The sequence below is a fragment of the Haliaeetus albicilla genome, chromosome 17 (assembly GCF_947461875.1).
Source record: "Haliaeetus albicilla chromosome 17, bHalAlb1.1, whole genome shotgun sequence".
NCBI lineage: Eukaryota > Metazoa > Chordata > Aves > Accipitriformes > Accipitridae > Haliaeetus > Haliaeetus albicilla.
The window spans coordinates 31,272,133-31,292,637 of record NC_091499.1 but is presented as its reverse complement, the minus strand read 5'-3'; the positions used below and the strand labels follow the sequence as shown (position 1 = coordinate 31,292,637).

The 20,505-nt window shown below is 40.0% G+C and overlaps 1 protein-coding gene across 1 annotated transcript in view; it reads left to right on the top strand.

Moving 5' to 3' along the window:
• HNRNPLL (heterogeneous nuclear ribonucleoprotein L like) overlaps nucleotides 1-13,691 on the top strand; it is a 30,548-nt gene extending 16,857 nt beyond the window's left edge. The window contains exons 6-13 of the mRNA XM_069805248.1: nucleotides 50-122; nucleotides 4,079-4,150; nucleotides 6,379-6,596; nucleotides 6,756-6,877; nucleotides 7,289-7,490; nucleotides 8,430-8,487; nucleotides 8,605-8,703; nucleotides 10,409-13,691. Of these exons, the coding sequence (XP_069661349.1) occupies nucleotides 50-122; nucleotides 4,079-4,150; nucleotides 6,379-6,596; nucleotides 6,756-6,877; nucleotides 7,289-7,490; nucleotides 8,430-8,487; nucleotides 8,605-8,703; nucleotides 10,409-10,464 (900 nt within the window). The 3' untranslated portion in view covers nucleotides 10,465-13,691. The remainder of the gene's footprint in view (nucleotides 1-49; nucleotides 123-4,078; nucleotides 4,151-6,378; nucleotides 6,597-6,755; nucleotides 6,878-7,288; nucleotides 7,491-8,429; nucleotides 8,488-8,604; nucleotides 8,704-10,408) is intronic.
• Nucleotides 13,692-20,505: the final 6,814 nt, after the last annotated feature.

The window sequence follows — 20,505 nt, the reverse complement described above, 5'->3', positions numbered from 1 at the left end:
TATATATATATATGACTTAACCTTTTTCACTTTTACTTTGTTTGAACAGCCAACTCGACTTAATGTCATTAGAAACGACAACGATAGTTGGGACTACACTAAGCCGTATCTGGGCCGACGAGGTAGGTTTTCGTATGTTATCACTGTAGATGTTTGACTGTACTAATGACAATCCTTTATACGTGGTCAGGCTGTATGGCAATAGTCATTTCAAAGCAAGCCAGTGCTGCTGAAGGCTGTGTTCACACGCCAGGGAAGTAACCCTGAGCCCTAGGGCCCCCTACTGCCGTGTGCTTGAGCCACTTAGTTCAACAAGGAGCCCACACCTGCAAGCACCTTCGCAGTTCTCAAGGACTTGCATTTCTCCAAGCAGCTCTCTCTCTTTGGAGGAGAGGAAACCTGGTACAGACTATTCCTTACAAACTACAAACTTGCACACTGCTTCTCCTTCGAAAGAACTCTTTTCCCCTATGTTGGACGAGGCATTAAGAAGGATAGAGGACTTCAGCAGGCTGACTCTACACTTCATCATGCACCACATCGGCATCAGCAAAAAAAAAACCAAACCAAACAAATAAACAAACAAACCCTCTGAAAAAACTCAGACTTGCAATTCACCTTGTCTGCATACTGCATGCACCACCACCACAAGTTTTTAAAGGAGGACCTTTCAGTACTTCAGATTTGTATGGGATGAATAACATGATAGACTGGACCCATTCTGTTCAAGTTTGTATGTATGCTGGTCTTATTTCCCTTAAAATTACAATTGAAAAATTGAGAACCTCCAAAATTAAGAGCCTCTTGTTGATATCATTGACGTTGTAATCTTTTTTTTTACTTGCTGTATGTGAGAGTTGCATTCAGTCTTAACAGTGTAAATATTGTCTAGTAGTAGGGAAGTTTAATACTTATCTGTAGATAGTTGGAACTGAGCAGTGCAATATCAGATAGGTCCCCTCAGTTATACTTAAGTATTAAAATAGGGAGATTCATAATTGGTACAGGCATACTGTCTCTTTAAGTACTCAGCTGTAAAAATTACCAGAGCTTAACTCGTGTCAGTGAAAGCTATAACTATATATGTAAAGACAAATTGCTGTGTAGCCTAACTCCTGTAAAGTGTTTATTTTGGAAAAAAAAAAAGTCTGTAACTATTGAGTGCAGTGTTCAGTAACTTATGTACAGTAATGTGTGCAATGTAAAGTTAGAAAAGTGAAGACAATGTGTCCAAGATAGAGTATCTACCTATCAAAGGCTATATGAGAACCAGGGCTTTGGCCGTCTCAAGTGATACGCACTTTCAGAGTAATTCTGCAGAGACGCTGGGCTTGTAAACCTGTTGTACAACTTAAAACTTAGGGCTTGAATTTTCAAAATGAAGTTCTTGTAAAAAGTTAACAAGGGAGCTACAGTATTGGTTGCAGCTTGTAGATTATGACTATTTGTATCAGGATTCAAATTTTTTCTCAAATTCCTGAGTTAAAAAAGGGATTTTGAAGAAACTCAAGGGCAAGAAAAAAATCCGAAGGTTTGAATTCTGAAAATCTGAAGGATTAATTTGACCCTCATATCTTTTGATCAGTGCAGTGTTTGGAGGCTGACTTGTAACATTGTGCATCTAATTACATTATGTAATTGGTCTGCAGATAGATATGGCTGTATGAACTAAATGTTCCCCAAGCTAGAGAAAACAGTGGAAAATGAAAAACTTATGATAGGTATGGCTTGCTCTTTCTCAAGAACTCTCACTCTACTCTCTTGTTTTCCTTGTTACTTTGACAGTCTGTCTCTATTTTCTATATGTCACTCTACTACACATAAAGAGGAAAAGAATTAGACTTGCATTATATGTATTTATATCATGCTATACTGTATATAGCATGAGTTTTCATTTCCTGTGGCCCACATCCATTTATCTAGGAAATGGGAATATAAATTGTTGAATGAATACTGAAATGTGCTTGAAAAAGCAGGCATCTAGAGCAATTTTGCCCATAAAGTAATCCAGGACAGAGAGAGAGTGTGTTTTCATATTTGTGTTTCAATTTACTCTTGCAGCAGCATTGTTTGGCTTTTGAACCTAATGTGACCCAAACTGTAGGGATCTGACTGCAGCAAACAAGATCATAGCCCAAAGGAATTTTCATTCTGAGGACAGGCATGCTAATATATCCTTTCAGAATTTCACATCCCCCCTCAAATTTTAGGAAGGAAATGCATTTTGCTAATGTGTTTTTTCTTAAAGAACTGTTTTTAGTTCTTTATGGTAACAAATTACAGACTTCCCTGTAGTATTTCTCCGTTTAGGTAAACTTCCTAATAAGTGCTTGCTGCTATGAACCCATATTCCATTAGATTGAACCCCCCCAAAATGGCTGACTTTTAGTATTCTACTTGCTTTTAGCCAGAAAGTTCAAACTGTAGTTTGGAGCATTTCTTTTGGTGGTAATACCAGCATATGCAGTGACTCAAGGACCTGATTTAAAAACAAAACCAAAAAAAACCACAAACCCCAAACTTAAAGTAGATTATAAAGAATCTTTCCTTTCAGAGTTATTTTTAACACAGATCAGTTCTCATGTTTCAATGCTTGTTTGCACAAGTATTTGTACTGGCACAATTGAGGGACTTTGTTCAAGGAAGGAACGAGTATGGGGCAAGGAGAGAGCAGTGGACTACACCATCACGAGGCGGAAGTATTTGTCAAACTGTGGTCTCCCAGAATTCTTTATTTGAAAGAATATGGTCCTTTATTATATTACTCTGTGCAGTTTCAAAGGATTTAACTCCACAGACTGGTATTATAAACTTGATTTTTCTGAATGATGATTACTGCATACAGTTTAAATGCTCAAAACACTTCATCTGACTGCCTATTTGCTTTTTAGAGCCAAGAACCAGAGCTGTTACCCTGAAAAGGGAATAGAAAAACAAAACTTGACAAAAGTAATCTTTCTTCTATATATTTGAAGGCATTCAGCACGGTTCTCTCTTCAGGCTTTATTGCCAAAGTAAATATCTGACTTGGAGCCTGTCCTCCAAATACTGAGCTGAAAGGGCACATGTGTTTTCATCTCCCACTGTTGTGTTTTCTAATGCAAATAGTTGCTGTTCTTCAGGGGAAATACCTCCAGCTGCACCGGGCTGGAGTTGCCATTTTCAGCAGTCATACCTAAATTTCCTGGGAACTGTTGTAAACTGATAAATGTCTTCTCCACCTTTTCAGCGTGGCTTTTTTAATTATAAGAAATCAGTTGTTGCTTACCACAAAAAAATCTGGAAGTTTAGATTTTCTTTGTCATGCAGCATGGACCTGATTAGAAAATACAGCTTTGGCTGTGATGCATTGCTTTCCTCCAGTAATGTAGACCCCTTGCTTAACTTTATATCCTAGAGAACTGGGTTTTCTTAAAGGATTGACCGTTGTTTAAGTGCATTATTCAGTGATGTTTTTCTTCAGTTGAACTGTTATGTGCTGCTGATAATGCAATAATGTACAATCCTTTCAGCACGCCCATAAATCAGTAGGTGTTCTGTAAATATATATGTACACATATGTAATGCTCTCTGTTTACTGATTATGAAACCATGTAATACAGGTTGTTGTTGGCTTATGCTGAAACTTCTTGAAAGAAGCCCACTTTGAAAATGTGTTGCTGTTGAAGCTAATATTATGATTCAGGTACTGTCTTTCAAAAGTACTGCATTTCAAATTTGTTTTAAGAGACACATAGGTAAATCCTGCTGTATGGTGTTATCTATACTAATGTGTGGTGTCTGTTTAGGAAAACTATTGGGTATATCCATAAACTTTAAATGTCTGCATCTCCTCATTGGCTACTGCCCCAAATCAACTTAAGTGCAATTTGTTATACAGAGGCAGTCATTTAATTTTGGTGTCCCAGGGCTACAGCTTGTGGTTTTAGCCGTATAATGAATGAGAAATTGTTTATAAAATTAACAAGGACTCAAATTACTTTTTTGCTTCTTAACTAGAAGCTTTGTGTCTTAACTGGAGAAATCAAGTGTATAGTTGTGCATACTAAACTGTTTTCTTTCCCTTCCCACATGTTAGACAGAGGGAAGGGTCGCCAGAGGCAAGCTATTTTGGGAGAGCACCCATCATCATTTAGACATGATGGTTATGGTAAGTAACATAGGATGTGTCCTGGTTTCAGCTGGGATAGGGTTAACTGTCTTCCTAGTAGCTGGTACAGTGCTATGTTTTGAGTTCAGTATGTGAAGAATGTTGATAACACTGATGTTTTCAGTTGTTGCTCAGTAGTGTTTAGACTATAGTCAAGGATTTTTCAGCTTCTCATGCCCAGCCAGGGCACCTGACCCAAACTGGCCAACAGTGTATTCCATGCCATGCGACGTCCCATCTAGTTTAGGAACTGGGAAGTGGGGGGGCAGGGATTCGCTGCTCGGGGACTGGCTGGGTGTCGGTCGGTGGGTGGTGAGCAATTGCCCTGCGCGTCATTTGTACATTTCAATCCTTTTATTACTACTGTTGTCATTTTATTAGTGTTATCATTATTCATTATTAGTTTCTTCTTTTCTGTTCTATTAAACCGTTCTTATCTGAACCCATGAGTTTTACTTCTTTTCCCGATTTCCTCCCCCATCCCACTGGATGGGGGGGGAGTGAGTGAGTGGCTGCGTGGTGCTTAGTTGCTGGCTGGGATTAAACCACGACAGGATGACAGGTGGTTATGATTTCTTTACATGTTATGTGGAATTCTAAATTTCAGTCAGTGCTTAACTGTGGACCCCTACAGTATGAGTAGTTCACTGTTGTGCTGTACGTGCAGTGCTGTCAGTCCACGTTCTGAAAATGCTAGTGATTCACTGAAATCTATGTGCATTTATTGCCGTACCTCTTCCTTCCTTTCACGGACAGCATCCGGCTCTACAAATTTATTCCTTGGAATAATGTTGCCTTTCAGTTGCCATCACCCTAGCAATGGATGGAAAATGACATCTGTACTAGGAAAGCAGTTTTCTTTCAGAAAATGGCAACATAGCTTGATTAATGGTTTGATGCAACACAGAGCTCTTTGATGTTCTTGTGTGCAAAGCTGTGAATTGTGGGCTTTGCGTTTCTTCTAATTAGCTAATTCTGAGAAAGTATAGCTATGCGACTGTATAAGAATGATGTTTTGGAATTAGCGCTATAAAGCGCTGCGGTTTTTACCCATGCTATCTGTAAATGAAGATCTGCTGTCACTTTCATGTGTTGTACCAAGACCTCAGAGAGGTCTAGTTATTTACTTAACTGTCAGATGCAATGTGATTTGTCTTGCCTCTTTCTTTCCAAATGTATTGATGATATTTTACACTGTAGGTTGACCTTCTACCTACTCTCCAAAGGTTCTTCAAATCTCCAGAATTTCCAAGTTCCACCTTGTATTCACTGATGTTTTTTTCATTCTTCTGATATACCCTTCTACCTTAAGTAGTATGGCTGTCTCCTCCTATACCACTGTCTCCCTCTTAATACTGTTTTTTGCTGGGGGGAAGAAGGACAAAAGGTTCCTTTTGTACTTGGCTTATGTGAATTTCACATTATTTTTGTCTCAGAACAGGAATCCTCTCATTGGTCTGTAATACTGATGTTTTCTATAAACAGAAGTATTGCATACTAGTAATGTTTCTTCATTTAAAAAAAAAAAATGTTTATTTCAGTGAAACTTGTCACTTCTCCTGTAGTTGAAACTAGGACAGTTTCATTTTGTGTTAATGCAGGGGTTTAAGTATTCCTGTTTCTTCCAAATGAGCTGTTTGTAGAAAGGCAGTCTTCTGACTTAATCTCTTGTCTCTGGAAAAGAGCTGTGTCATCTCCTTTCCTGGCCTCTGGCTAAAAGTTCACTCCTTTTGGTTTGTTTTCCCTGCTTTGTAATATTCTTTCTTGGCATGATATAGCTCTATAAGTAGACATGGCAATATTGCTGAAGGTTTCTTTTAAATATTTCTTCTGATAGATTTATGTTCAAATATTTTGTATGGTGCAGGGATTTTTATAATTACTGAAATAATTTTTTCACTTGTGTATAAAAACAATACCATGAAACAGCTCCTTCCTTTTTGTCTGGTAATGTAAGAAGAGACTTGGAACATTAAAGGGAATAGAAGAGGGGTTTTCTTGTTTTGTGGTGGGGTTTTTTTGTTCTTTTTTGTAGGTTTTTTTGTTTTGTTTTGTTTTGGGGGGATTGTTTTGGGTTTTTAATTGGAAAAAGAATTAATGGAAACTGCTGTAACGTTGTTTCACTTCCCCCTCCTTTAAATATGCATTACATATGTGGGCTTTAATGCATAATTAAGTAGTGAAACTTATTTCAAACAGTGTGAAAGCATGGTCTTTCATCTCCTTAGGGTCACATGGTCCTTTGTTGCCATTGCCAAGCCGGTACCGAATGGGATCTCGGGACACTCCAGAACTTGTTGCTTATCCGTTGCCCCAGGCATCCTCTTCTTACATGCATGGTGGAAATCCTTCTGGGTCAGTTGTCATGGTTAGTGGGTTGCATCAGCTAAAGATGAACTGTTCAAGAGTCTTCAACCTGTTCTGCTTGTATGGAAACATTGAGAAGGTAAGGCATAATTTACTAGAAGCTTGGAAACTACTATAGTAATTTTAATTGTTTTGGAAAAAGCCTGGCTGAGATGGTCTAAAAATGTTTGCTAATAACTTACAAAACTCTTGGTTGGGCTGTTTGTTGCAATGTCATTTTTTCCCTTATCTATCTTAGGTGAAATTTATGAAGACTATTCCAGGCACGGCACTGGTTGAAATGGGTGATGAGTATGCTGTGGAAAGAGCTGTCACACATCTCAACAACGTCAAGTTATTTGGAAAGAGACTTAACGTCTGGTAAATATGTTTTATCAGATTAATAATCTTCAGTGGGCAGATGGAATGAGGTTGCAAATGGACAATATCTCATTGTTCTGTTATTGTTGGAGTTACAATTTCCAATTTGCAACTATTATTCATTTATTTATTACTATTTATAATTTTTATTATTATTTTATTAATAAAGCATATGGGCATTACATGGATTGGCTGTTAATAAACTGTATTCCCTAATGTGCCTTATCCATCCTTTCTACAATTTTTAAGGAAGGTTTCAAATCCAATCCATCTTCTTCTTCTATTTCAAATTGTTGTAAAGAAATGCCAGCTCTGTTCTGGTTAGATCGATAATCTGTGTGCAAAGTATGCAAGTCTTAATTATTTAAGAAACTTTAATTACATATATCTCTCTCTATCCTTAAATCCCAGTGTTTCCAAGCAGCATTCAGTAGTTCCAAGCCAGATATTTGAACTGGAGGATGGCACGAGTAGTTACAAGGATTTTGCAATGAGTAAGAATAATCGTTTCACCAGTGCTGGCCAAGCATCTAAGAACATCATCCAACCACCCTCTTGTGTGCTGCATTATTATAATGTTCCCCTGTGTGTAACTGAAGAAACATTTGTAAAGGTAGGCAGTTGAAATGACTGTGACATACAGTGCTTTGGGGCTCAATCCTAGCTTTACGCTTTGCTACTTTTAAAAAGAAATAACTGGGATAGTGACTGGAAGAGAACTGGTTCTTAAAACAGGTTTGTAGCCTCTCTATGTAGGAGTTGCTATTTTCACAATTCTGGCATTATTCTCTCCATTTATTTTTTTTATTTTTTTTTTATTGTGAGAAACAAGATCTTGGAAATTAAGTTGAGGAGCTTAATGTGGTTTTTTTTGTGGAGGAAGGGGAAAAGGACTCACACGAAGCCAAATAAAGGAAAAGTTAGGACTACAATTCGCAAAAGATTTACTGACTCCCTGAGATGGTTACTCTAATGACTGCTAGGATGTTTTGAAATGGAGAGAAGCACGCACCTGGAACAGTTTGCACAGTTGAGTCCTAAATGAACTCCGGATGCTTAAATCATGTACTACTGGGTCTCTCAAGTGGAGGCAGTGGTAAAATTGGTGACAGTTCAGGGAGTTCTTTTTCAGTTCAGTAAAAAAAATTTTTTTTTTTTTTCAAGCTCTGTCTGAAAGTTAACTCTGGTGCATGAGTGGTGTGCTTGTATGTACAACTTCTGAGCTACTGTATTGAAGTGAGAATGTTGAAAAGAAGAATTTGGTTTTATTTAAATATAAAAATTGTTTGAGGTAGTAGTGATAGCAGTACTCTAACAATTTTTGTGCCTATAGAACCATATATATCATGGGACAGTGCAGGTATAGGAGCCTTTTTTTGCATACTACAGAACAAAACATTTTTAAAATAATAATTTGCCATAAATTCTTGGAAGCTCTCTTTAAGAGTCAGTATTTTCCTTTTTGTGTGTCTCCCAGGAACTTGGAATTTTTGCTAATGTGTTTATCTGCATTTTTACTGGAGTTTTACCTCTTATTTTATTTTTGTGACAGTTATGTGAGGATCATGAAGTTCTCAGCTTTATTAAATACAAAGTGTTTGATCCAAAACGTAAGTAAACTTTCACCTCTTTGGGGAGTTATTTGGATTCCAGTTTTGATAAGAGTGGACACTGTCAGGAGATGTTACTGATCCCCTCCTTCCCATTTTTATTTCTCATTTTGACAGCTTCTGCCAAAACACTGTCTGGTCTGTTGGAATGGGAATGTAAGACAGATGCAGTGGAAGCTCTCACTGTACTTAATCACTACCAGATAAGAGTCCCAAGTAAGTCAGTTTTACTTACCTTACTGCTATAAATTTTTTTTTCTTGCTTTCTTTCGTGTTGAACCTGCCTTTGTAAAAGGTGAGGCTTCAGCAGCTCAATCTGCACCTAAAAACTGTGGTGTTCTTATTATATGTATATAAGCTGTATTTTTATAGATATATACATACACATATACTATATATATTACAGTATACAAATACCGTATTTGTATATTATACGTAATACATATATTTTACAGTATTTAATCTCTAGTTTAGGTTCCACTAGTTTCTATCTAAATGGTACTCCTTAGTTTTTGAGTTAACCTATAGAACTCAAAATATGCTCTGCAACTTTGAAGTTACAGAAAGATGGAGGAAAAAAAAATTGGATTGGGATAAAGAGAGGGCAGGCAGGAAAAGCATTAAAATCCACTGTCATCAAAATCAAACCTAAGGGATAATGTCTTACTGAAGCTTTTAATATCTTTCACAATAAATGCAGAGAAATCTGCAATATGTTTGGGTAGAAGATTCTTTAAATTAATACAGCTTACTGCTCTGAATTAACTGCTCCTGTAGTGGGTTCTCTTCCAAATCAGAAATTCTGAGGCCAAGCTGAGTTTAGCTCCAAACTAATAAGAATGGAGGGGAGTTCATGTGCTAAACAAGTACACACTAGGGCAGATCTGCACTGGACAATTAAGATAGTTTACTGGATTAAATGGAATTTTTCCGGCTGTTCAGAGACATAACTTTGAATCCAGCACGATGTCTAATACTATTTTAAACTACCTTCTCCAAACTATTATGGATTTGTCTCCCTGTCAAGTGTTAACAGTTTAAATCTTTCCTATCCCTCCCCCAACCCCGTTTTGCCCACCTTCTCAATAGTGGACTGAGACTACTTCAGGGGCAGAATATTTTTTAAGCTATTATTGATAACATACTATTAATCATTTCAGATTTATTTCGGTTTAGAGAGGTGATAACAGCAGAAGAACTTTTTCAACATGAAAAAGGCAAACCCTAATGCATAATCAAATATAGCTATCACAGGAAAAGGCAGTATTTTAAAACAAGGACTGCTGGTTAAGACTTGCTGTAGTAAGTTTGTCTGAGGTTGACTGAGCCGGGGGGACATATCTTCCGTTACCTGAGAGGCAGATGTGTGCTGCCATCTGCGGGTCTTGGCAGCCTTTCCAAATAGAGGGGAGGGTTGTTTTATGCTTCGCTTTCTGGAGAGGCCTGAAGGGTGTGCTGGACATCCTGCTCTTCTTTTCTCAGTCAAACACGTGTAAATACTATCCAGTGCCACTCTGTCTCTGATGGAAATGCCACAGTCTAAATCTTGACTTCCTTAAATGCCTTTTGCATTTGAAATTGCCTGTTAAGCACTACTTCTATGAAGAGTTCAGCTAGGAAGAGAGGCAGCGATAATGGTAAAGTCTTTTTCATGTATAGTACAACATTTGGAATTCTATCTACATTCCCTTGTGACCAGATCGGTCACTTGGTTTTTATGTCTAAAAAATGCTGGTAGACTATCAATTACACACTACAGGTCATCTGGTATCTGCAGGCCACTGGCGGGGTAGGCAGGGAGGTGTGAGCCTTAAATCTACAGAATTTGTAAACTTGTCAGATTATGCAAGGTGATCTTGATCAGCAGGAGAGCTATGCTCAGTAAAACGCCCCGAGTATGTTATATGTTGTCTCGTTACAGATGGCTCCAACCCTTATACCTTGAAGCTTTGCTTCTCTACGTCATCCCATTTATAGAGAAGAGGACAGCATGTTAAGAGCTCCGTTCATCTTGATTTGCAAGTTTAAAACTACACTTCGTTCACAAAGCTCTAAAGTGGTTGTTCTAATATTGCCTTGTTTCAACTTAATTCTAATATCTTTTATCTTGTTTTATAATAAATGGATGTTCCTTCATAAATACAAAACAGATTTTTTCTTTTTGCCTCTGAGAAGTACATGTTGTAAGCTTACTACAAAGTTTGTATTTTGTTAGTGTAGTATCTTCAAATGTCTAAAGAAGCACCAGTAGTATAAACAAGATTTTCTTCCAAAAATGAAATATATTTGCATTTTCGATAATGTTAAAGATTAGCAAGTATTTTTCCATTTGTAGTCTTAATTGGCAGATAGAACTATTACATCAGAATTTTAAATGTAGAACTTGTTTTTCAGTATCTTAAGTAGTGAAGTATGTTGCAATACTAAAAAGCTTGTATTTATAAAATGCTTTAATCAGGTTAATGTTGCACATACGGAATTTTTAGTAGTATAGACTTGACTTATAGTTCAAACAAAGCTAATGTAGAAAATTAAGTATGTACATGTGTATGGTGTGAATTCATACTTATTTAAAGTGTGGGTTTTGGTTTGGTTGGTTTTTTTTTAAATATTTTCCATTTGCATTAGCATGATGCCATCTATAGCTAGTCCCACCGTAGGGGCCTTTTAAAAATTAAAATTGCAAGCCTGTATCAATGTGTTCATCCTCATTTTCCATAATTTAAACTTAAATCTTTGGTGTTTAACATGTCCTCTTGACTTTTTTTTTTTTTTAAATAGTGGTTATGGCATACTAAATGGTAAAAGTTGGATATGTGAAAAGATCGATCACAATGGAAACCAAGGTGGTAAAAATAGTTAAAACAAAAAGCAAGCCCCACCATAGTCTCTCATACCTAGACAGTTAATTTGATGTTTTCTTTTGTCTGATTTATCTTACATATGTTATGACCATGAAAGAACTCGTAGGGTGAATAGACTTGGCTAGCCTCTGACTTAAACTGAGGTAATCTAGGTGGGATTCAGATAATGTAACTAATTACATGGTAAGAAATTAATGAGGCGAGAAATCTTTCTCTTTGGGGAAGATGATTTCTTCTGTCCTAGTACTTTGAAACCTCTGTTCTCTCTTCTGGAACTGGAGTTGCATCTTACTTGGGCTAAACTCCCAGAAATGGGAATCCAAGCAGGGAAGTCTGGGAGCTGTTGTCCTTGGCTCTGTGTTTGTTCCCCTTTCAGAATTTGCAGCAAAGTGTTTAGGGCTTCTTTTAGTTCTGCTCTTAGTGATCAGAGAGAAGTTATTTTATCAGATATTTTATGTTTTTTCATACAAGTTTTGTTCTGTCTTTATGGATTTTATCCATATCCATCCTTTATGGAAGATTATTTGTGCAGCATGCTTGTCCTTGAGAGATTATGTTGCAGTATGTTTACAGACTGTGGGCATTGCACATGTCTTTAAATACAGACCAGATTTTCCCCATTCTTAACTTCAAGGCAAATACACCTTATCATACAAGGGAAAATGTGTCAGCTGTCCTTCAGGTTTTCTCGTCAATAATGATTTATTTTTGCCCATCTACCTCCATTTTGTTCATGCTTCAGGTAATGAGTATTTCAGGTATTCAAATCAGGCTTCTAATATGTCTGAACTGGGAACTGAAGGACAGCTGCTCTTTGGCACCTCTTTCTGAATAAGGTTTGGAATAATACTAGCCTCCTGTCTGGTAGGTGGCAAACTGACTTGCATTTTAGGCGCGCTGCTAATACTCTTTCAGCCTCAGTGCTTTTCCCCTAGAAATTGCTTTCAGAGAGCCCCAGTGTAGAAGGCGATGTGCCATATCTTGCTACTTGCCAACAGGATGCTGGGTACTAGTGAAATGTTCTGTGCTGCCTAGTGTTTTAACTGTAAAAGGTCTCTCCTAATCATTCATTTCTCTTCCATCAACCTGAATGTTCTGTTGAAACCTGTTTCTTCTGTCATAACTTGCATTGCTGTTTGTGTTAATGTAGTTTCAGAAGTCAAGTTGTTTGTAGTTGAGCATTAAAAATAGTATGTTACCTGTTGCTCCAGTTTGGGATGTAGGATTAAAGCATTCAGGTGTTTTGGTTTTTAAAAAAAAAAAAAAAAAAAAAAGGCGCTTTAATGTTTCAGTGTCCTCAGTGGATCACAGCATTCAGTGCCTAAGATGTTCAGGTGAAGGGCATCTTTCCTGTGGCTGCCCAGATAAAACAGAGGACAAACTACTTCCAGGTGTATCTGAGAGGACTCGATACCAGCTGGAAGTCCCAAATGCAAAATGAGTAGCCTGTGCCATGTGGGGAAGAAAAGAGGGGAGACTGAAAAATTGTTCAAGCTTCTTTCTCCTTATAACAATCATCTTATGTAAAAGCTGAGAACAGGAAAGATTCCATGTTGGTGTTTTGCTGTAAAAAGAGAATAATGTCTTCTCTTGGGATTACAAGGATGGATGCTTGTCCTCAGGGAGGAATGAGGTTGGTCTCCTTCCACAAATGAGGTCTGTGTTCACCCATAATCTTGCTCTTTAGAATAGAGCCAAAACAGTGGGGCAGGTGAAGAGTTAGTTGCTCTGAGGGGAGTGAAGTTTGTCTATCATTTGGCAGTGGTATTACTATACTCGTTAGATTAAAATTAAACCATTAAGGTCTCTCAATGCAGTTTTTTCTCTCTTTTGCATAAGCCATACAAGCAAAATAGTGAATATTGCTATGAATATTCCCTGCTTGTAAGCAGCTGGCATTCACACTGTAGTATCTTCGTGTCTGTTCCACTGTTTGGGGTTTTTTGGGTTTTTTGTTTTGGTTTTGTTTTTTTTTTTTTTCCTAATTGATCACCTTTCATTGGAGGTAAACAATATATTGAGGTGGAGATCCGTTTGTCTTCTCTCATGATACTCTAACCCTTGTTTATATTTATTTTTCCTTATATGCAAGAAGTGGGAATAGTTGCTTTTTGACTTTCTGTATCACCACAACAAGATAAGAGTGTATCGCTAGGGTGCTAAAGGATTTTAAAGAAACCATTCAGGAAGTATTTGGGTGTCCTGCTTTATGAAAGGAATGATACAACTTAATGTGGTGTCACTAAGTCTGTCTTTTAGTAAGGGATAATGTTTGGGGTAAGCTGGCTTGTAACTGGCTGAAACCCTCTTTGTTGTAATTAAATGCAACTTGCTCCTTTTCCTGCTGTGTGTTTTCTTGTGAATAGCACTTGAACTTGTTTGAATATTATGATGGCTTAGCAGGAGACATTCAGTCTCTTCTGTTAAATAATACATTGAAGTCTGGGAACATTAACATGCTTGTTTAAATTCCTCCTCCTGCCCCCCCTGCGTCTGGGATGTGTTTAAACATCTTTGGGATTTTTTTGTGTCCTCTTTTGAAAATACCTTGTATTTTCACATCTGTAGCTACTAGTGGATTTTTTTAGCCATTCCAGGTTTTTATGTCTACCCGTCTATTGGTTTATTTCCTTCTGGCAATTACAGAAGTGGTGGTAATCTCAAAAAAAAAAATCTTGTTTGCATTGGCATGGCTTTGGCCAGAAATAGCGTGCAAGAAGGCATGGGAAAATAAAACACTAGTTACGGGCTCAGATTCCTATGAAGAGTTCTTAAAGCACAAAATACCATTGTTCTGATTTTGACCTTAAACTAGATGCATCTGTGCTCTGGTTGAGAACCTCCCACCTTCACATACCCGGTGTATGAAAGGTAACTTAAGAGTTCTGCTGTAAAACTTGCCTTGCAGTGGTTGCCTGTATCAGTTTGTATGTTTGATGCTATGACCAAGCAATGCTCTGGCACGTTGTCATAGAAGAGCTGATGGTGCCCTCTGAATACATGGCAAAAATGTAAGCCTTAAGGAAACAAACCTTGTTGATATGGGTCCCCTGGTAGCAACAGTCCCCAAGAAAGGGAAAAGTGTAAAGGGAAAAGCAGTCTGGTCTCCGTAGAGTGTTTCCTGTGTGTTGGTTAGCTGCTGATACTGTGGTGCTGTCCTACATCGTGGGTTGTGTTGCTCTAAGACAGGTGAGAAAGGCCTCACTGAATAACAGCTAGAGAGAAGTATGTTGTGTGACCTGATTTGTTGTGAAACGCAAAAGTGACTGGAGAGTCCTATCTAAGCAAGGGACAAGTGGTGCTGCAAGACCTCTGGAAGGAAGGCAGTGAGGAACAGGGGTGAGCACAGTTCACTAGACCTGCATTTCTCTCTGGGACTGTGGGGCTGACAAGGGTGAGAGGTGGACATCAAACTGCAGCTGGATGAAGTGGTCTGATATGCAGGACCTCACCTAAGACCATCTTACCTTAGAAGCGAGGTGTTTTTCACTTCTTCATTTCTTCTAGCTTGTGCTATTTTTGTTCTTAATTGTTAAGACCACATGTTTTAAATTAATCTAAGCTCTTCCCAGCCTACCTTTGTTTCCGTGAGGAATGGTCTGGGAGTGGACTGGAATGTGAAAAATGTTAATAGTATTCACCAGGGAAGTCTGAGTTGAGAAATACTTGGCATCATTCTTCATCTGTAAAACAAGGGGTTTCCATTTTCCTTCCCTGACCTGTTAAACTGTGTGCATGCTAAGCGAGTGGTAAGACAGTATCTTCTCAGTTGTACCATTAAAATTGACGTGTATGGAGAGAGGTGATCAGATGTGATAATGGGATGTTTCTAGCATGCCATTCAGGTTCCTTACAAAAGCTGGCAGGGGCATAGCCAGAGATGAAAATAAGCTGAAACAAATAGCTGTTCAGGATTTGGGATGATGAGGCCCCCAAGTTCTACTGATAAAGCATCTGATTTGACAAAGAGTGAAGAGCTTCCATTTCTAGACAGTTATATTATCAAGTTAAAAGAACAAAATATTTGTGTTCTGTTAAGTGTCCTAATGTGTAATATTCTTTCCCTGTTAGAAGATTTCTTTCTCCAAGGATTGTAATTGCCACAGGATGTGGAGGAACCTAATGCAGCCAGATTACTTGTGCTGTGCTTTGGCCATGTCCCGCTAAAGGAAATAACCTCAGTCCCTTTTCTTGTGTTCAGAAAGCTTTGGTATCTGTCCTGTGCCAAGCCTTCCTGTTCTGGCCTTTCACAGCCAGCTCCCTGGGCTAGAGCCATGCATTAATTCAGATAGGTTTTCTGTTCTTCCTCTTCACTGTTGCAGCTGCTGATGTGAGGTCTTAATTTCTGGCATGATTTATTTAACTTTTTCCTTCCATGATGTTCATGGAGCAGCTGCAGACTGAGTGGGTCTTCATGCAAGGGAATGAGTACTCCTGCAGGGATGTGCCAGGGAGCCAGCAGTTATTAAAAAGACAAGATAATTAACCCTCTTTTCCAAAGCGTCCAGGATCCAGGAATACAAATTAGTCCTGGCAGGGGCAGTATAGCAGTATTCAGAACAAAACACTGAAGTGGGCTTGTAGCATTGGGGATGGCTGAGGTTGGCAGTTGCTGCAGAATACAGAATGTAATTATTCAATTTCATGTAAGCCATTACCTGTTTGTTTATTTTCTCTTGCCACCTTTTCCTCTCTCCATTTGTGGTCTCATCCTTCTTCAAGCTAGTAAGAAAATTGAATTGCAGATGTTTGTGCTCCACTCAGATTTAAGTGGCTAGTAGTCAAATAAGCCCTCCGAAGTTATTAGCTGGAGTGCTTGCTTACTAAAACTCTCCTCTCCTGAATTTTCTGTCACTTAAGCTGTTAATACAGCAGACTTTGGATACTTCAGGAAGCACAATTTGTATTAGTTGATGCTTTCTCTATCATCTAAGTGTAAACTTCTGGCCATTTTAAACTTAATGGCATGGATGCAGGGATTTGCATGTAATATAGATTATGCTTCTATTTTCTCTTCTGTTAACCACAGCACTGGGACTGCTAAATCAGATTAAATCAGTGGGCTTTAGATAAGCGTCCTGTTGAAAGGCTTCAGAAGAGTGTCTAAGAAATAGCCTGGTCAGACAGTGACCTGGGTAATCTTTTTTGAAGTTACTGCATGGCTTCTGTCTGAAACATGGTATCCTCAAACTTCACTAGTTTAAGGTGGGAATCCTACTCACTGAGCTTTTAATTCTCACTTACCTGTCTTCTCGGGGGGGCACTTTAAATCAAAACAAACTTCTGAGTTCTGAGGATAGAGCTCAAACTGGAATAGTTTAGTTATATACTTAAATCTTGCCCAATAATTCTATGGTGACTTTTCATCTTTTTGATGCTATATAGACAAAGACTTGCCTGTGCCTTTTTAAGGATCCTTCTTGTGCCTCGAACTCTTCCTTTTTGTGTCCTAACGTGAAGCAACAAGAACGAACCACAGGATTTCAGATCAGGACTGTGCTATTGACTTATTACAAAGCATTTCAGAGGAACATGCTCTCTAGTCTTGGGGTTTTTTTTTCAGCTATACCTTTCATTTAATAATTAAAAAAAACCCCCTAACCTAATAGTCTAAAGGATAGGTTTCTCTCCATGAAGATAAATAAGGTGATAATACTTCCCCATGTCTTTCAGGATATGGGCCCCAAGTTCACAGCTAAGTGTGACCCTGCTCTTGGTTTCTGCACCATAGGCTATAACACACCATTTATGTTTGAGTGTTGCTTCAACCTGCCCTTGCCATTACAATCAGCATCTGCATCTTTGATGACCCTGTTATTGCAAAAAAAGAAATGGAGCTCTCCCGTTTTTTTTATTTCCCAAAGCTACCAAACAAAGCTTGTTCATTTGTCTGTTTTCTGCACATTTTGAAACTTCCTAAGAAATAGAGCAGGGATATTCAGGGGTGCAGGGACAACAGAAGCTAATCTTACTCTTTTGGACTGGCACAAAGGAATGAGTGGTAAGCTCCTGTCCTGAGACTGCCAGCACAACCTCCATTTCTTATTGCTGAAAACAGACTCAGCTTTCCAGGAACTCTGCTTTGTAGACCTTTCCGGAGAACGCCTGGCTAAGGATAAACCTCCTTTCATACCGAGGACAGAGCAGTTCAGAAACCCTGATGGCATGAGTTCATCTATGGTATGTGTGTGGTGTCAGCCTTTGTGTTCCAAGGGAACAGTTGCTGCTTTCTTGTAGCATGCTGCCATCCCAATAGCCTTGGCAGGAGACCTACCTCCAGTAAGCCGCTCATAGCTGACCAGTGTTTGAGAGGGGCTAGTCTTTGAACCACTTTAGAAGCGGTCACTTTCCATGTGAAGCTGCTCTTAAGCCATTTTCCAAGCACCTATGCTGCTTCTGTCTTGTACTCCTCTTCAGGTGCTGATATTCCCCATTTCCCCAGTCATTGTGTGACTGCCCGTACTGTGTCTTGGCCTGGTTCCTATTAAAGATTGTGAAGATCAGTGTTCCCAACAGTGTCATCCTCTTCTGTGCCTGCTTTTAGTCGTGTATGAGGTTTGAGCTTAGTTCTGCCAGCTGGGAGGTTAGCTCCTGAACCAAGGAGGATGGAAGTCTGCCCTGGCACAGCGAAGCCCTAAAAACAAATTGCCCAGAGCTCCTAGTTTCGCTAGTAGCTCAGAAAGTTGTCCACACTTGTCCCTGCAGCTCAGTGAGGAGTCTATTTACCTCTTGCAAAACATACTGCCAATAACCCTGAATGAGCTTTGTAGCTAGGGCTGTGCAACACAGACCAAACTGATAACCACTGCATTTTGCTTTGTGTCCTTTCCAAGTACAGACCAAGTTTCACTGCTGAGATCTGAGGAAATGGCGGGTGGAGAGGCTGACGCAGTGCTCACCTGGGAGATACTGTTCTTATCTGCTCTGTTAACAGGGAGCTGACCAAAGGAGCAAGAGAAACACAAGCGCACCTTTGGCTCCTGGTCGTGCCAGCAGTACAGAACGACCAAAATGTCTGTGCTGGTGGCCGGAAAAGCAGAGAAGCTTTCAGAGCAGGGCCGGTTGAGATTTTATAGACAGGTGTCTACTAGATCGATTGCTGTAAAATGGCATTTTTTAATGCTATTTAGGTAGCTTTGGGCTTGGTACAAGGTAGCTCTGGGCACTTGGCTTGCACACGATGAATGCATGAGGCCCAGGATCCTTGACTTCCCTGTTGTTTCCTTGCCAGTTCTTCCTGGTTTACTAGCAAAGTGGTGAGAAGGGAGCACCTTGCCCCTGCAGCATGCCCATGCAGCTTGCATGACCTTGGCGATTGCGTTGGTCCTCACAGGCACAGCCAGTGTGCCTGCCCCTGTCCTCACATAAGTCCGCACTTCACAAGGGAATGTCAGTGGACTGGCTGTTGCATTGCATGGAGCTGAGGCTGTGTGAATAACTTGCCTGTGTGTGGGTTTTGCCTGCTGGGCTGTGTGGGGCCAGGAGATTCTGGTTTCTGCCAGAAATCTGGTGAGAGAGAGGAGGTGAGGACAGCGAAGGACAGGGCAGCTATTGCCGCAAAGGCATCTTTCAACTACTTCTGTACAGACTTTTCTCAACAGACTTCTGCCTCTCCTCCCTTTCCTGGTTCCTTTCAGAGCCTCTGGTTCTGCCTATAAATAAATGATACAATATTTCATAAAGACGATGCAAAAATGGATTTAGATGATGTGTAGTCCCGAATTCCCTTTGTGTCAGGCACAGCACAGCTGATGCAATCCTGGGTTGCCCTGTTTATCTGAAACACAAAAGGCTGCCGTGGAGGAATGGGCAGGGTCCTGAATGGGTCTTGTTCAGGACCAAGCCCCTGCAGCTCTGCTCTTGTCTGGCTTCTGCAGCATTTTGAATGATTTGCCTCTCTGGACCAGACACCTGATCATCTGAAATGCTTCCTGGCACCCACTCTGCAACTTAGTCTGTGAATTGAAGCAGGTAACTTACTGTCTCAAAGTAGCTGGTGTAGATTTTACTTTTTTTTTTTTAATTATCTCCTCTGTGTCTGCAGCTCTCGGCCTTCCCTCTCTCCCCATGGTGGGCTGAGTTCGCAGGGAGGAAGCTCCCTCCTGGGCCTGTCCTGACTAGCAGCAAAGGTGGGCCACTGCTTCCCAGGGCTGAGGGTCGCTTGCTGCGAGGCGAATGCTGATACTGTCTTGCTGGTGTGTTCATGTGGCACTGAAGGCCAGCTGGAGCAAGGAGAGCGTTGCATTCAGAAGCGCTCGGCGTGGGATTGAGCTTTGGCAATGACTGGTATTGGGGTGGAATTCACTGAAATGAAGACAGTCTGATCTGGAGATTGTCAGGCAAATGGTGGACAATGACTTCAGCCTGCAAGGAGCAGTCCTTGGTAAGCATACACCTGGGTGCATACCTGGATGCTGTCTCTGAATTACTTCCCGTCTCCAGTGTCCTCTGAGGCCTGGCAAATGATGTGGATGTGTTTGTCTTTCCTGGCTGTCTGCAGTGTGATCCTCCACTGCACTGCACCTGACCAAGGCTGGCCTAGCTGCCATTTACACCAGTGTAAAACAGGACCTTTTCTGCACAGGAGATAGCATGAGGTTAATCTGAATTACGTAAAAGCGCTGCTATAAAGTGGATTAGTGAAACTGCATTAAGCCCCTTTGTGGGCACAATTCCAGACTGAAGGATGCAAAGTCAAACACAGGCCACTTGAGCTCTGAAAAGGCATGTGTGAGGGGGGTGCAATGCACCTTGGCAAATCCTCTTGAAACACCAACTTGAGTTTAACTTTCCTGAGCGTCCGTGAATACCCTACTGCTGTTGTAACAAGCTAAATTTTCTCCTAGAAAAAGCTGCAGAGCAAGTAAGACCAAGTCCTGTCTTAGTGCCCTTAGAAATGCATCAGAAGGACAATTTTAGCCTAGTAATGAAGTTGCTGCCTCTGCGTTGCTCAGACTGCTCTTGTAGTGGCCGCGTGGATCCTTCTGTATTACCCACTCCCCATCTCTTCCCAACTGTGCACATGCTGCATCTCCTCAGCCTCTGTTGCTCAAGGAATTGCAAACAAAATGCCTCTTTTGGCTCCTGGTACCTTTGTGCCAATCTCGCCTCACCTCGGCTGGTGCTGCGGTGGATGCTGGGCTTTGTACGGCCT